Here is a 15,985-nt window from a genome sequence, read left to right as displayed (position 1 = left end):
TGTCTTTTGATTCTTTTGTAAAAATAGATTCAGATATAACCTTAGTTTAAAAAAAATCAGATTTGATTTTTTTGTCATTGGGGTTTATAGCGATAGGCTATAACAACATGCCGTTCAGGTCCCAAAGCATTGTCGCAAAAAAAAGATTTAAATATCAGACATAGTACGTGTGCGCATTTATTATCGAACACTTTGACGATAGAACTGCACATGCTACCGTCATCTGTGACAATAATGACGCGATGCGTTACGTGACCAAGTTGCCTACCGTCAGGACTTTGACGATAGGCTGCTATATCTTACCGTTATAGACCCTCACAATAGAAAAAGGGTTAGATTTCAATTTTTTACAAATGATGGTCAAATCTCAATCAACATTTTTAAAAGAATCAAAACACAAAAATTTACATGCATTTACTCCAACCCGACTCTTCGTATCGATATTAGTTTGTCAAACAAGATTCGACAAAACAGAAGAACTTTCAATATTGGTTTGTCAAAATGTTGATCTCACTTGCCCTACATGACAGCTAAATTAAGATAGCGTTACGGCGGGCCGAATCTACATTAATGGAGATCCATTTACAGGACAGCCGGTATCTTTCTAATCAAGTATGCAGTGATAATGACAAAATTCCAAACAATACAACTTAATAACAAAGACAAGAAAAATCGGTAGATGTGGTCACATGGGCAGAGGCTCTTGTAGTGATGGTACGAACTTGTTGGCTGACCATGGACGCGTAGTATGTTTGACGTGCAAATTTGTGTCCACGTAAACTTCATCCCGTATAGTATATTTAGCGTGCAAATTTGTGCAACTTCGTGAGACGTGGGTTCCCATTATTTATCGTATTTATTCCACGAACTCCCCTGTATGCCTCCAGCATGTTTAAGTTGTCAGCTAGCAATTCTAATCTAACACGCCTAAGGAAATTAAGAAGATGATCACATGGTGTCGACACCTCTAAAGGTAGGATGAAAAGCTGGATGTGCATACTTCCAACCCGGCCCTCTAAAGATGCAGCCGCTATTCTGCCCTATCACTCGAAATGAATTGACCAGTGGGAGTATGGCGTTGTATAAAACTAAAAGAAATGTACCCCTCAAGCAAATTCGCGTCCATGCTGTTTACGCGAGGGCCACTAATTGAATGGTACCCCTTGTCGGAATCTCTCAAGGATAATTTTGTCTGACTCATAGCGTGTCATTTATTACGTTGGCCGCTGCCTTAATATTTTCTTGATATTTTTCTGTACGTGTTTTCAGATTTTATATGAGTTTTTTCTATCTTTTTGCCCGGTTTTCTTAAGTTTTGGTTAAAAACGCAAAAAAAGTGTTTATTTTGTGAGAGGCACACATTTGTTTTTGAGAAAATCTAAGTAGCGGTGTGCGCACCGATTCTTTCCCATGCAGCGGACTCACACTGGATTCGGTCCCTATGATCAGAATTCAAAAACCTTTATCTCTTAAACCTTAATTCGATCGATGATTCGTTTTCACCACTCACTTTGTTTTAATGAAATCTTCAAAACTAGATCAAACTGACACGTATAATCAAACTAGAAGATTACGTGCAAAAATATGACAACTCAACGTATTTAAAACCGGTGACATCTTAAAAAAAGTTTTTAAATATGACATCTCGACATAATCAAACTGACACGTATAAACAACTTTTTTTAGACGATTACGCGCAAAAATATGACAACTCAACATATTTAAAACCGGTGACCATAAGAAATCTTTTTTGATCATCGTTTGTAAATATGACAACTCAGCATAGTTAAATTAACAAGCACACAAAATAGTTTTCTGGTAAAGTTGTATGTAAATATGACAGGTTCACATATTTTCAAATTGACAAACACAACCTATGACATGCTTTTATATTATGTATAATGAAAACTGCTACTACCTCCGTCCCGGTTTATAAGTCATCCGCGTAGTTCTAGGTCGACAATTTAACTATCTAAATATGTATCATATGTGATAAAAAAATATATATTTAGAAACTACATCCGTGTAGAAATCTAGTGATATACTTTTCATGACATATAACACATATTTAATTCCTCAAATCGGTGACCTAGAACTACGCGAATGACTTATACACCGGGACGGAGGGAGTACAAGACTTTGTACGAAACAACATTAAAAAGTGACAATCAAGTTATTTTTATCAGGCAAGTAAGTGATTAATAATATGACAAATGGGTCAAAAAATATGGCAAATATGAACGAAAAAAATAATTGACGAAACAGATCGATATGGGATCTAATTTTGAAGAACTCGTCGCGAGAAAGCCAATAATGAAAACGGATCATCGTTTGAGTTAACGGTTTTATAGATAAATCTTTTTTAATTTCAAACATTAAAGAGAATCTTTAATGATATCACTACATGCATATATGATGAAAGAAGGAAGAATTAAACACATCATATGATTACATATCGCAAGTACATGCATGTGCATGCACCGGTCCTCGTTGTTTTTTTGCAAGCATTTGTGTACAATGGATATGGTAGCCGCCGCACCGGAGTACCTGGGTGCGGCGCCGCTATCTAGTTGAGTCCTTTGTTTTTTGTGGAGGTATATATTTGCTTTCTCTTGAAAAATAAAAAATGTATTTTTCTTCTTCCACGAGTGGCGCAAATTTGCTTCTCGTGGAGGCACGGTTATGCCTCTCGAAAAGAGGGGAAAATGCATATTTCTCTTTCACGAGAGGTACAGATTTATTTTCTGTGGAAGCACAATTTTGGCTCCGCGAGAGGCACGTGTATGCCTCACTGATAAGGCGAAAACATATTTTCTTTATCCTGCGAGAAGCACAAATTTCCTTCTCCTGGAGGTGCGGATTTGCTTCTGGCTTGGGTGGTTTTGGAGTTGATAGGCAATAAACTGGATAGGGGGTCATATATAGGGGACTGGCTAATTCATGGATTCCCTCGACGCAGTCTCTCCCTATTGAAAAAGACACGCTCGACAGTTAGGTAGGCTTGGCTCGCATGAAACATTGGTCATCTGTCAGTTAATAGAACCCATGAGAGAAGCGGAGAAAACACCAGATCTCCATTGTTTGCTATCGATCGGTAGGAACACCGTTCTAAGTTAGTGTCCCCTACAGCCAGCCTCGCGCTCTAATACCATGTTGTGTGGCACCCTCATCTGACTCAAATGGGTGCCTACACATGCCAGCCCATGATAAATCCCGGCATGCGTCAGATTTACGATGGGGGTTCCGAACACGTCTTCAAAATTAATAATATGGGGGTCTATAAATCGATTACAAGGATTCTAATTCGTATATCTAGTTCTACCATTATGTGAGTTTCTCAACCATATTTATTAAGTAATTTATATTATTTATTTAAAAATAGTTGACAACTTATTTTTGTTCTTCGAAAAATGTACGAAAGATGGTAGACAGAACCTATTACTACATTGATGAAGCGGAATTAACTTGTAAGGAGAAACATCATCTTGTTGCATTTATCAATGATCTTGAGAATTACAATACCTATCAGCAAACTCCCCCACATTATGGTCAATACGTGCCACTAGTGAACGTGGTGAACTACGGTAACATGCATGGAGATTGCATGGTAAGATTTTCTACTATTACGACATCCGTGCATCTTTTGCATAATTTCTTGTAAAACTAAACTACATTGCTAGCTACAAAGTTAATATTATGTTTTTCAACAGAAAATCCCGCAAGATTGTGTGCCTCATATGATGTTTACAAGAGGTTGCGTTGATGTTATGAGCATACGACCAACACGACCAGGTCAGCCTAGGTATCTGCATCACTCATGTCCATACCGGATTTCTAAAACCGATGAAATGACAATCAAAGATTGGAAAAAATGTATGGTCAGTCGTAGAGAGCTACTTGAAAGCAACATTGTGCGTAGGCCAAGAATGGGAAACAAGATGATCTCCATTCTCCATAATGGAGAGTTAGGGCCTATCTTTTTTTATGATATTCTACCTAAGAGAGAGTAGAGTAGGTCCTATGAGAGAGGAGTAGGTCCTAGGTACAATGTGTTATTATGTGCTACAATGTGTTATAGTTGATGAGGAGGAGGAGGAGGAGTTGTGATTATGACTAGTGACCAACTTTTGTTATATGATGTCTCATTGACAAAAATGATGCTTAAATAGTGTTGGTGGTAATGACTATGATGATTATTAGCTATAGTGATGCCAGAGTTTTTATATTAATATGATGATGATGTTGATCATGATTATCATGATGATTTGTTATTATATCATTGGGGAAAGGGAAGCGGATTAGATTCATGTGTGTATGAATCTTCGACGTTGGGTTCATTAGCCCAGATGTCGTAAATGAATGGTCGGTACGCCACAATACCTAAGAGACCGAGGATAACTTGCTAAAGTCGTTACTTCTATATCACGAAGAAAGAGAGGACACTTCTCTCTAATAGCTAGCTAACACAATATGAAACCCCTAAATTAACCCTCCATAACCCCCAACACACACACCCATTCACAAAAAACACCTCCTGATCCCGGTTGGTATTACCAACCGGGACTATAGGCCCTCCTGCCTGGGCTCCCCGCAGAGGCCACGTGGAGGCCCTTCTGTCCCGGTTGGTAAAGGAACCGGGACTAAAGCTTTTGGGCTTTAGTCCCGTCTCGGTTCCGGAACTGGGGCTAATGGGCCTTTGGAACTGGGACAAATGGGCCATTTTCTACTAGTGAATGCTTACCATACCATGATATCACATGATCCCACTCCATACATCTTCTACACTTTGTGTGTTGGCCAACTTGAATCCACTCTTTGTACTTTGACTTGACCAAACTTGTATATTTTCTTCTCATTAAGATGATGTCTTGAAGGTAAACATGAATGTTCACACAATATTATTCTTCAAGACATGCTTGCAATAGGCACAACTCTCAGATGACCAAACTCTAGATAACTCCTTGAATAACACCTTGGTCATCACATAATCTTCTATATTCAACCTTGAAGCCAACATATGGTATTCAAGCATTACATATGCACAAACCCTTCAAGTATAACTCAAAGAAACCATTAGTCCATAGGGATTATTGTTAATTACCAAAACCAAATGTGGGGGCACCATGCTCTTTCAGTTGGCTTGCTGGCGAGCTCGCCGGAGGGCAGTATGGTGATGAGATGATTTACGAGGAATACGGTGATAACCTAGTGCTACCAACCATTATGGTCCATGCTTACATCACCCTGAAGTAGGCGAGATCGCACTTAGACGACGTGATGGTGGAAGACTAGCAGGTGTCGCCATTGTCGGTGTTTTGTCAGGTGTAGGTGGACCAAATATACAACCTCCGCCTCCTCAATGAGCACAAGCCCGTGGAGGAGAATCACTAGCAAGCATGCTAATGATGGTTTCACCGCGACCATGGTTGCGGAGGATCTGGGCTTCCTGGATGACCAGCGAGTGTTGTACTGATACATGCGCAGTGCCTGTGAGATCCGCCATGTGCGGTGGCGGATGCACGTCCTACGAGCGGAGATGGGTGCTATGTTCATGGATATCGACACGAAGGTGGCCGGAGAGGAGGCATATGCTAGCTTTGTGTCGGCTGTGCCATCACGACTAGAAGGTTGACCCTCGACATGCGACGTCGTTGACACGATGAACTCGAGCGAAGAAGAGTAACACATGGGACGCCGTCATGACCCTCCACCTGCTGCACTTTCCACAGCTCACGACCGGTGATCTTGTCGGACGGTGGCGGTGCCAGAACAATAAATCTGTGATGTCAACTATAATTCCTCTGTAAATCTTATAGTATTTCTGAATTTATGGATAAATTTTACTTGTATATTTAGAAGGTTTTGATCAAAAGTTGTGCAGTCAATTGACTACACAGCCATAGTGTGGCTTCGCACGTGTTGCCGGACATGGGGAAGACAAGACGTTGGACACAAACTCTGCCATGGCCAGTGATCGTTTAGTTTTGGTTAAAAAAAGTCTATTCACTTTTTCAGTTGAAATATGTCAAAATTTTAAAGAATTTTGTTCGCTTTAAAATCATCTGGTTTCATGAAACTCATCTATTTTGTTGAAATTTGCTTTGAAATGTATGCGACCATGATTGGATGGTTAGCTCCCATATCACTGTCCCGGGACGCTACATGTACAAGTACAGTATTTGTTTTAGGGGTTTGCATCGAAGATGTTTTTAGAGCATCTACATCCAAACCCCTCATATTATCCCTATACGTCTCGGTGGACAAGCCAACCACTACCCACACACGAGAGAGAAGGGAAAAAAGATGACTCAATTGGCCCCACTTCAACCTCGTACGTCCAAGATGTCCACAAAACCTTCATATCCAGACCATATATAGAGAGAATGTGAGGGCCCACGGAAGTACGAGGTCAGTCCGCCACCTAGGATGTGGTCGACCAAGGACCATATTTTATCTTTCATTACTCTCTCTCTCTCCCTCTACCTCCCTCCCTCCTCTCTCTCTCTACCTCCCTCCCTCCCCCCCCCCCCCTCTCTCTCTCTCTCTAGGAAGTGCGAGGTCAGTCCGCCACAGAAAAATAGGGGCTCAAAATTGTCGGGCACTGACAAGCCATGCTCGCACGCATTTGAGGAGCCAAATTTGCTAAGTCTGGTTGTAAATATCCTTTGTGTATATTTTTGTGTTTTCAGTTAAACCATTAACTAATGTATAATAAGACCTCCTTTGTTTTGGAAGAATTTTGTAGGAATTCTATAGGATAGGATTTCTATAGAACAAAATCCTATAGTCCTTTGACTTGTAGGAATAGAATCCCATTCCTTCGTAAGATTTATTCCTATCATTCTCATTTCAAAGTAAAATAAACATTAGTCTATACACGATGGAATACAAATCCTATGATGTAAACCAAAGAGCATATATATTTCTGTTCTAATGCATAGGATTTGAAATACATGAGATCTCATTTCCTATAAGTTTTTTAGCGGATCCTACAAATTTTCTATTCATATAATATATTTATCCTATGAACCAAAAGAGGCCTAAGGGCATCTCCAAGCCGGGTTACTATTTCTCTTCCGTAAATGCCCCTTTTTACGTTCAAACTGTGTCCGCGTGCAAGATATTTGAAGCCGCCATGCAACACTGCCCACAAACATTTCAAGAACAAAATGAACTAACTGATCGAAATTCGTGCAGACACAACAAAATTTTAAATAAATAGGTAAGGGATTCATGCAAACGGGGCGGCTTTCATATAAACATGACGAAATTCTTTATATTTCGAACACATTAAACTAAAAGAAAACTCATCCTTCTCTGAAGGTATAATTCCTAAACTAAATGGTTGTCGGCTCCCGTTCCCCCATTGGACTGCCATGAGCTCGGAGAACTGAAGCTCTCGCACTTGCCTTTGCCTTCTGCATCTTATTCCCAGCAAGCCCCGCGCGTGACAACTTGAACGGCTCATCGCCGACATTTGTCAGCCCGCTAAGCTTGGCGTGTGGTGGTGGGGAAATGCGATGACATTCATGGGACCCGAGCGACGACAACCTACCAAGCATTACTCTTCCTCGCTACCTGCAGCGCCCGTAGACGTGCCGACTTTATGGTCGTGGCGGCGTGGGGCGGATTGGGAGGTGTTGGCGATGTCCTTCTCGTTGTCGCTCTTGCCCCACACCTCGTCTGCCGCCTTGTCGAACTACTTGTAGGCGGCCTCCAGTTCCTCCTGGCGCTGGCTGTACCGCTAGCAGTCAAGGTGGATATGACGGACAGTGCAATAGGATTCAAGCAGTTTCGCCCCATTTGCGTCCGGCGCGATCACCCTATCGACGTCGAGCTGCTCCTCCGCATGTCAGTGCTCCTCAAGGAGATGGAGGTTGTAGGCTGTGTTGACCTACACCTCCCGGAACTTCTCCTTCCGCTTGTCCCGCAGCATGTCCATGTAATGGGCACGAGCCTCGTCGATGGTCATAGTGCAATGCACCAGCGAGGAGGGTGGCGTCGACTCGTTGTGAGCCTCCGGCTACCTGCTGAGAGCAATGTGGGCCATCTTTTTCTTCTACTTCGGTGTGAGCCCGTCCTAGAAAGCTTCCGAGTCTGAGGAGGCCATGGGAATAGCGCAGACAAGAGAAAGAGACCAGAGGAAGATGAGTGGCGGCTATGGTCGGGGTTGGACTATATCTTGCGGGGTGAATGGCAATTGTGGCGGCATGCGGACAAATGAGTGGCGTTGGAGTAGGTTTCTCGGTAACCGTGTGTGATTAATGTGGGCGACAGACGGACGAACGGGTGACCCTTGCACCAGGAAGCGTCGCGCGGTGACGCTTCAGTGCTAACACAAGTGAAAGGTCGCACTCGCTCTAGCCGGACATGAATACAATCATTAATGCTCTGGAGCGGCGTTGATCGTTTCGGACGGGAATTACACGCGGTCAAGGAAGTGGGTTTTGGTGGGCCATGACGGTCAGAAACGGCCGCGACAAGGCTTGTCTCCAGTTTGCATGAAAAATCACGTCCTCGCCGTTCGGCGGATCGATAAAAACCCGTATTGAATGACTTTTGTTGTTCGAATGAATGCAGGTGGTTTGAGGGTGGGTGTTGGAGATGCCCTAAGAAAGCTTTATTTTTTTAGGTATAAGAGTTTCATCTTGGTGAATGGTCATAGCAGTGGTCATCCTACGTATTGTTGCCGTACTGTTGCCAAACATCGAGGCTACACGCATGCGGTAATGGAGGTGGACTGCATGGAAATGATTGATCTCTCGATTGTCACGATTCTCGTTCGAAGTTGAAATTGGAGACCTTGCTCGTGATTTTTTTTATACTCCCTCCGTCCCAAAATAATTGTCTCAACTTTACATTACTAAACTTAAAACACTTATTTTGGAACGGAGGGAGTATAATTCAACATGTAATCCGATCAGCAAAGCTCTCTATATTGACAGGAAAAGCAGAAAAAAGCAGTAGCATCTCTATCGCAACTGCCGGCTGCCGCCACTGACTGTCCTCTTGTGTGTAACATAACAACACAACGCGTCGCCATCGGCGCAAATTAAGAGACGGCAGGCGGACGTCTCGGTGAAAACAGAGCAAAGCAGAGCATCCCGTTCACTTCAAATGTAGGTAGTCGTTACAACGTACTATCAGAGCGCCCTGACCACTCTCCCCTGCACCCGATCACCCCCTGCCACCATGTCCCGCCTCGACACCGCCTCCCTCCTCTCCCCCTCGCCTCCGCCGATCAAGCCCCGTCGCCGCGGCCGCCTCCTCCCGTCTATACTCGCCGTCCTCGCCGCCGCGGTCTCCCTCTTCCTCCTGGCCGTCCTCCGCTCCCCGCCGACCCCGTCCCGCAACCTCGGCTCCCTCTTCCTCTCCCTCGGCTCCAACAACACCGCCGCCTTCCACCTCCGCGCGCTCACCCTGCACCCGCACGTCGCCGGCACCAAGGCCAACTCCCTCACCGCCGCCTACGTCCTCCACGCCTTCTCCTCCCTCTCCATCCCCGCGCACATCACGCCTTACTCCGTCCTCCTCTCCTACCCGGTCCACCGCTCCCTCTCCCTCTCCGCGGGGCCCGGCCGCGCCGCCAAGCCCTTCTCCCTCACCCAGGACACCTACCCCAACGACCCCTACGCGGTCGCCGCGGCCGAGGTGACCCCGACCTTCTTCGCCTACTCCGCCTCCGGGTCGGTGTCCGCGGAGGCCGTGTACGCCAACTACGGCCGCGAGGAGGACTTCGCCCACCTCGCCTCCCGCGGCGTCGACGTCGCCGGCAAGGTGGCGCTCGCGCGGTACGGGAGGATCCACTGCGAGGACATCGTGCACAACGCGCGCGCGGCGGGCGCCGCGGCCGCGCTGGTGTACCCCGACCCGCTGGAGTACGGCGGGCCGGCCGGGGAGGGCACGTTCCCCAACTCGCGGTGGCTGCCCCCGAGCGGCGTGCAGGTGGGGAGCCTGTTCCGGGGCGTGGGCGACCCGACGACGCCGATGTGGGCGTCGTCCGAGGGGTGCGAGCGCGTGAGCGTGGAGGACGCCATGGCCACCGACGACATGCCGGGCATCCCGGCGCTCCCGGTGTCGGCGCGGGACGCGGCGGAGATCCAGCGGGTTCTGGGCGGGGCCGAGGCGCCGGCGGGCTGGCAGGGCCGGGACGGCAGCCCCGTGTACCGGCTTGGCCCAGGGCCGGCCGTGCTCAACCTCACCTATCAAGTACGTACGTCAAATTCGAGGCGCTTTTGTCCCGTTTACCCGATTGTTTACGGTTCACAAGTTAGACATTTCTGATTGTTGCGTGATGGTTTTGTTTGGAATTTGCAGGGCAATGATACGATGGCAACAATTGAGAATGTCTTCGCGGTGATCCAAGGCGCAGAAGAGCCGGACAGGTAACTCATTCTCTCTCATCCTGCATCATCTATCATTAATCAAGTATAGTGGAGGTGGAGTATAACTTTTCGTTTTTAAAAGGACTCTTCTGCTTATTTTTTTGCGGGGAAGCTTCCATTACGCTGCAAGTTGTAGTAAAATATACCCTCAAACATGTCAAAAAAAAATGCCCTCAAAAAAAAGTTGTAGTAAAATATGCATCGTGACCTAGCACTTCCAAATACCGACCACTGCTTTTGGACCATCCGTAGACCTTCAGCTTCAGCTGTAGCTAATTTCATCCCGTAAAATATATGATATCCTGGCAAGTGCACGTTACTTTGCTTGCTTGGTGCATCCAATTCTATTATGAGTCACAGTACTATCGTTGTAAGACACAAGATATCAATTTTTAATCAAACACCACAATTTCCGAACCCACATACCACTTTGGGCTCCACTTTACTGATCAGAGTCTCCTCCGGCTACACCCTTTCTATATTTCCAAGACAAAGCATCTGATCTGCTCCTATTCAGCTACTCCAACTTCATAATATCAATCTGAATTCTCAAGTGGATATGGGGTACTTGATTTGTGCTATGTATACAGAAAATTGATTTGTTGCTTTCGCTGCGATAAATCTGTACGCAAGTTGGAGTTGCATTTTATTTTATTTTATTTTCCTCAAGCTAGTTTATGTGGAAGCAAACACTTTGATCCAACTTCGTCATGGTTTGGTACAACGGTATTAGAGAGGTGTCAATTTGCAGTTAGGCCTAGTTGCGGTTCCAGTCTTATTTGTTTACTACTCCCTTTATTTCTATAAGTACTTTTTTTCTGAATCGGATGTATATAAGCATGTTTTAATGTGTTTGTTAACTCATCTCAGTCCGCGTGTAGTTCATATTAAAACTGTCTTCCTAAGTCTCAGTCGATGCTATATCCGTGAGATCTTGTATTGAGATCTGTGTAAAGTTTTCTTTTTTATTTTTCTATTTTCTTTCTTACATGTTTGTCACTTGACTGAGATTTGATTAAACCTTAGTCGATTGAGACCTAACTACATCCATATTAAAATATCCAAAACATCTTATATTTATGAATGGAGGGAGTATTAAGGACGGCTGTGACTAAGCTAACCAATTTCAACGTTTCATGATACAGATATGTTATCCTGGGAAATCATCGTGATGCCTGGACGTTTGGAGCCGCCGACCCCAACAGCGGAACAGCAGCTATGATCGAGGTATGTTACAAGCGACAAAACATATGCTCTCAGCATTCTAGTAGGCTGTTCTTTTCTCTGAACTATGCACCTTGGCATAATACAGTAATACTGACCGCTCCTTCTGAATATTGGAATTTCATCCTCATCTAGTTAGCTCAAAGGTTTTCGATGCTGCAAAAGCAAGGATGGAGACCTCGCAGAACCATCATTTTCTGTAGCTGGGATGCAGAAGAGTATGGGTTGGTAAGTCCATCTCTCTTCCGACACCCCATTCTTTTGCTACACATACTTAGGCATCTTAAAAACAACTGCAATGGTGATGATAATTTACGTTAATGCAGACTGGATCAACTGAATGGGTTGAGGAAAACAGGGAGATGCTTTCCTCGAGGGCAGTTGCGTATCTGAATATTGATGTTTCGGTAGCCGGTCCGGTTTTACTCCCATCTGCAACTCCCCAACTTGATGAGCTACTCCTGGAAACAATTAAACTGGTACGCATATTGTTCAGACAAAAAAGTATATTCACATAGAAACGAATAATAAATGATAGTCAGTTATTTTGGTTTTGGTCATAAAAAAAGAGTAACTGTTAAGTGATCAACACTGAACAGTGAGTTTCTCAACCCTGAACCACCTGTCTGTGACAGTATCATGGTTATGCTATTTTTTTATTAAGATGTTCAAAATGTCAACACATTCTGTTTTTTCAATTTACGAAGGTTCAAGATCCCGACAATTCATCTCAGACGGTTTATGATTCATGGGTCAAATCCAATGCTTCTCCCAGGGTGAGTTGTAACATGACTTGATTCTACAGTTAGCACACTGTTATCAGTTATCACTTACGGCGTATAGTACTAATTACTGTCAAACTCCTACTCCTGATTCCTTTGCGCGTAAAATGAAACCTGCAGTTTCTGGGACATTTCATTTCTGAATCTTCATTTTAAAATTTCAGTTCCAACTCTGAAAACCATCTTAGCTATTTACTTTAGTTAACATATTGTCGTTGATCTCTTGCATGAAGATTCAACGACTAGGCAACGGGGGGTCAGACTATGCAGCATTCGTCCAACACGTTGGCATCCCATCAACCAACTTGATATTTGGAGAAGGTAGGGCAGTTCGTGTTGTTGATTCTTGCGGTTTCTAGTATCCCTAATGATGGTCTAATGGGGCTCCTTGGACTTTGACAGGTCCAGGATATCCTGTTTACCACTCTTTATACGATGATTTCGTGTGGGTGGAGAAGTTCGCGGACCCTGGGTTCCGTAGGCATGTCGCAGGTGCAGCGCCGTTTTCCTCTTTGTGATGTGTGTTAGTACTTTGTAGCTGCACAGCGTAACCAACATTGTCATCTCACAGCTGCTAGCATCTGGGGAATTATGGCTTTAAGACTTGCTGACGAAGAGATCATACCCTTCGATTACATGTCCTACACCACCGAGCTTGAGGTAACACCGTCCACTGAACGAAACAACATTTGGAGGCAGATACATATACAAAAAAAAAAAAAAAAAAAAAAAAAAAAAGGAAGATCGCTCCAAGCCTTATGAACTTGAAATTTCTTCTCTTTTATGTCTTCTGTCAGGCATACACAAAAGTAGTAGAGAAGGAAACCGAGGGGACGGCTGTCAGTTGTTCCCCGTTGTACAACTCAATCAGAGCTCTGAAAAAGGCAGCTGCCAAAGTAAACAGCGAGCGAAAGGTAACTCGGTTGCTTCAGAATTTCTGCTCGGCCAATACAAAATCTTGCATACATGCTAGCTTTTAAACTTGAGAATCGGTGTCAGGATATTCAAAGGGAGCTGTCAAGCAAGCAGCTGAGCAAGGACTCGATGAGGATCCGGGCACTCAACGACCGGCTCATGCAGGCGGAGCGGGCCTTCACTAACCGGGAAGGCATCTTCAAGCAAGCCTGGTACAAGCATCTGGTCAGTCAGTGAACAACTCATCCGCACCTTCTCTTTCCGTGGGGTTCGCCGCGGCATCTCCTGATCTCCCAGTTCGTAGTTGTGGCCAGTTCTGATTTTGCGGGCGTCGCCTGTGGCAGATCTATGGACCGTCGGAGCAGAACGACTGGGATACCGCGTCGTACCCTGGCATAGCCGACGCCATTGCCACCGCCAGGAGGAGCAACACCTCGGCGTCGTGGAAGCTGGTGCAGCACGAGGTTCACAGGGTCGCCAGGGCCGTGGCAAAGGCATCCGCCGTGCTCAGCGGCAGCCTCACATGACGGACGGGATTGCAGGATAGCAGTCCGTCGGCAATGGAAAGAATGAACACAATATTTGCTTCGGGCCGTGCATGATCATGCTGGTGCCCATTATTGATCCTCCGGGCGATATGTTTCCGGACGGATTGGGGGTGGAAACAAAAGGGTGTGGCAGTACCATAGGTGCATACGAGTGGTACCGATCAGTCTGCGTATGATGCGACCCATGTACATATGCTTTGGGTAGATGCGTTGTGCTTGTTTGTGTATTCTGTTAATGAGCTGCAAAGGCATGTAATGTAATGCAGGTCAGGACGTTACTGGATTTCAGATACAAGTTTGATTTGGTGAACCTGCACCTGCTGGTGCTTTACCGTGTTGTCTGAGAAACAGCGGCAGCAGATCGAGTGGGCCCAAGAACTGATCTTCAGTTGTAATTTTATTTTTTTTGAACAATCACGGAGGAGAGGACCCCCACATGAATATGGGAGAGTGTCATACGGAAACCAATATTCAATTAAAATTTCGTGGAAATCATAATTTTATGTTTCAAAAAAATCTAAAAGTATACGGGATGTTAAGAAGATGATGCTTTATTGCCACACAAAATTTCAAGTTGAAACACATTACGAGACGTGAGCTACGAAACACACAAATTTTATCTCTGAATAGTGACGTTACTATTTAGCACTATTCAAAGCTGATTTTGTGTTTTTCATAGCTCACATCTCATAATGTGTTTCAATTTGAATTTTTGTGTGGCAATAATACATCATCCTCTTAACATCCCTTATTTTTTCAGTTTTTTTGAAACTTTGAAAACAATTATTTTTGTGGTTTTCACCCGTTTCCACCAAATGTTGGTTTCCGTATGATATTCTCCCCCTGGATATATTACTCAAAGGCACCCAAGGGCAAGTTGCAAATTACATTACAGATTACATTAAGAGGACACGTAAAGGCGCAAAGACACGGCAGCCTCCCTGCTAACGTGGTCCTTAAATCTGAAGGTCCAAAGCGTAAATTCTGAGACAATATTCCGGATATTGTGTAGGGGGGACTGAGTCTCGTTACGGAAAACTTGAGCGTTCCTAGAGTCCCATAATTTCCATAGGATGGATAGGGCGACAGTAGGCCAAATGTCGATGTCGAGGCCAATCGGTGTAGGAGTATCCCATATTCGGTCGATGGAGCGCGGGGCCTGAAATCCCAAGCGGGACCAGATGTGAGCCGCGCGTGGGCAAAGGAGGGAAATGTGCGTCACGTCCTTAGATGAAGTGTCATAGTGAGGGCAAGACATCACAGATGTGATGGTTTTGCGCTCTAAGTTCGCCATCATGCTTAGCCTATCCCAACAGAGTAGCCAACCGAAGATCTTTACCTTGATAGGTGCCTTGGAGCCCGAAATGTACCCCGCATTGAGATCAAGTTCATGGGCGGATCAGAGCAAGGAGTAAGTGCACCTTGCGGAGAACGCGGATCCGTGGGTGAGGAACCTGTCGTCTAGCGTATCGCTTATGGAGACATCTTGCAACAAAGACAAAACAGGTGCAAGCTCGACAGAAGCCACAGAGGTCACGCAGTTCCGAAGAGTAGCGAGTAAACCATTATGCATGACATGAGATACCAGGATGAAGGGATAGGTGGAGTGAGAGAAGAGGTGGGGGGAGTTTTCAGCGAGCGGAGTTGGCATGAGCCAAGCATCGAGCCAGAAGAAGGTGGAAGTGCCATTATTAGTAAGGACGAAAGAGATTTTACGAAGGTGGCATAACTGTTGTTGGACGATTCGCTAGAGGTAGTGGGGGTGAGCAGGTTTAAGCGTGAAGTCAAGTGAGTAGTGCTGGAAGAACCAATTCACCCATAACAAGTCGGGTTTTGTAGCAGTTTGAAGAAGAATTTCATGAGGAGGCAATTGTTTTGAAGTGCTAGGTTCTTGATACCTAGCCCGCCAGCCGGCTTGGGAGTGCACACATTTTTCCAGGCGATAAGGCATTTTGCGCTGGAGCAATTTTCTTCCGCCGCCCAGAAGAATGATTTATGGATAGCGTCTAATCATTGTATGATCTTCTTGGGTAGTGTGAGACGGACAAAAAATGGGTGGCGAGGACATCTAGAGTGGAGGGGATGAGGGTAAGCCTGGCTCCTCGAGAGAGGAGTTTTTCCGCCCATCGAG

The 15,985-nt window shown here is 45.0% G+C and overlaps 1 protein-coding gene across 1 annotated transcript; it reads left to right on the top strand.

Moving 5' to 3' along the window:
- Positions 1 to 9,091: 9,091 nt before the first annotated feature.
- LOC123444368 (probable glutamate carboxypeptidase LAMP1) lies at positions 9,092 to 14,164 on the top strand. Its single transcript, XM_045121063.1, has 12 exons — positions 9,092 to 10,209; positions 10,318 to 10,385; positions 11,531 to 11,612; positions 11,745 to 11,837; positions 11,936 to 12,088; positions 12,317 to 12,385; positions 12,625 to 12,712; positions 12,794 to 12,883; positions 12,963 to 13,051; positions 13,189 to 13,305; positions 13,391 to 13,531; positions 13,651 to 14,164. Exons 1-12 carry the CDS (start codon positions 9,193 to 9,195, stop codon positions 13,831 to 13,833), a joined length of 2,190 nt encoding a protein of 729 aa, XP_044976998.1. The 5' UTR covers positions 9,092 to 9,192; the 3' UTR covers positions 13,834 to 14,164.
- The last annotated feature ends 1,821 nt before the right edge of the window (positions 14,165 to 15,985 follow it).

The sequence above is a fragment of the Hordeum vulgare genome, chromosome 3H, assembly GCF_904849725.1.
Source record: "Hordeum vulgare subsp. vulgare chromosome 3H, MorexV3_pseudomolecules_assembly, whole genome shotgun sequence".
In the NCBI taxonomy this organism is placed as follows: Eukaryota; Viridiplantae; Streptophyta; class Magnoliopsida; order Poales; family Poaceae; genus Hordeum; species Hordeum vulgare.
The sequence above is the reverse complement of the archived record's forward strand: the minus strand, read 5'-3'. Positions and strand labels throughout refer to the sequence as shown.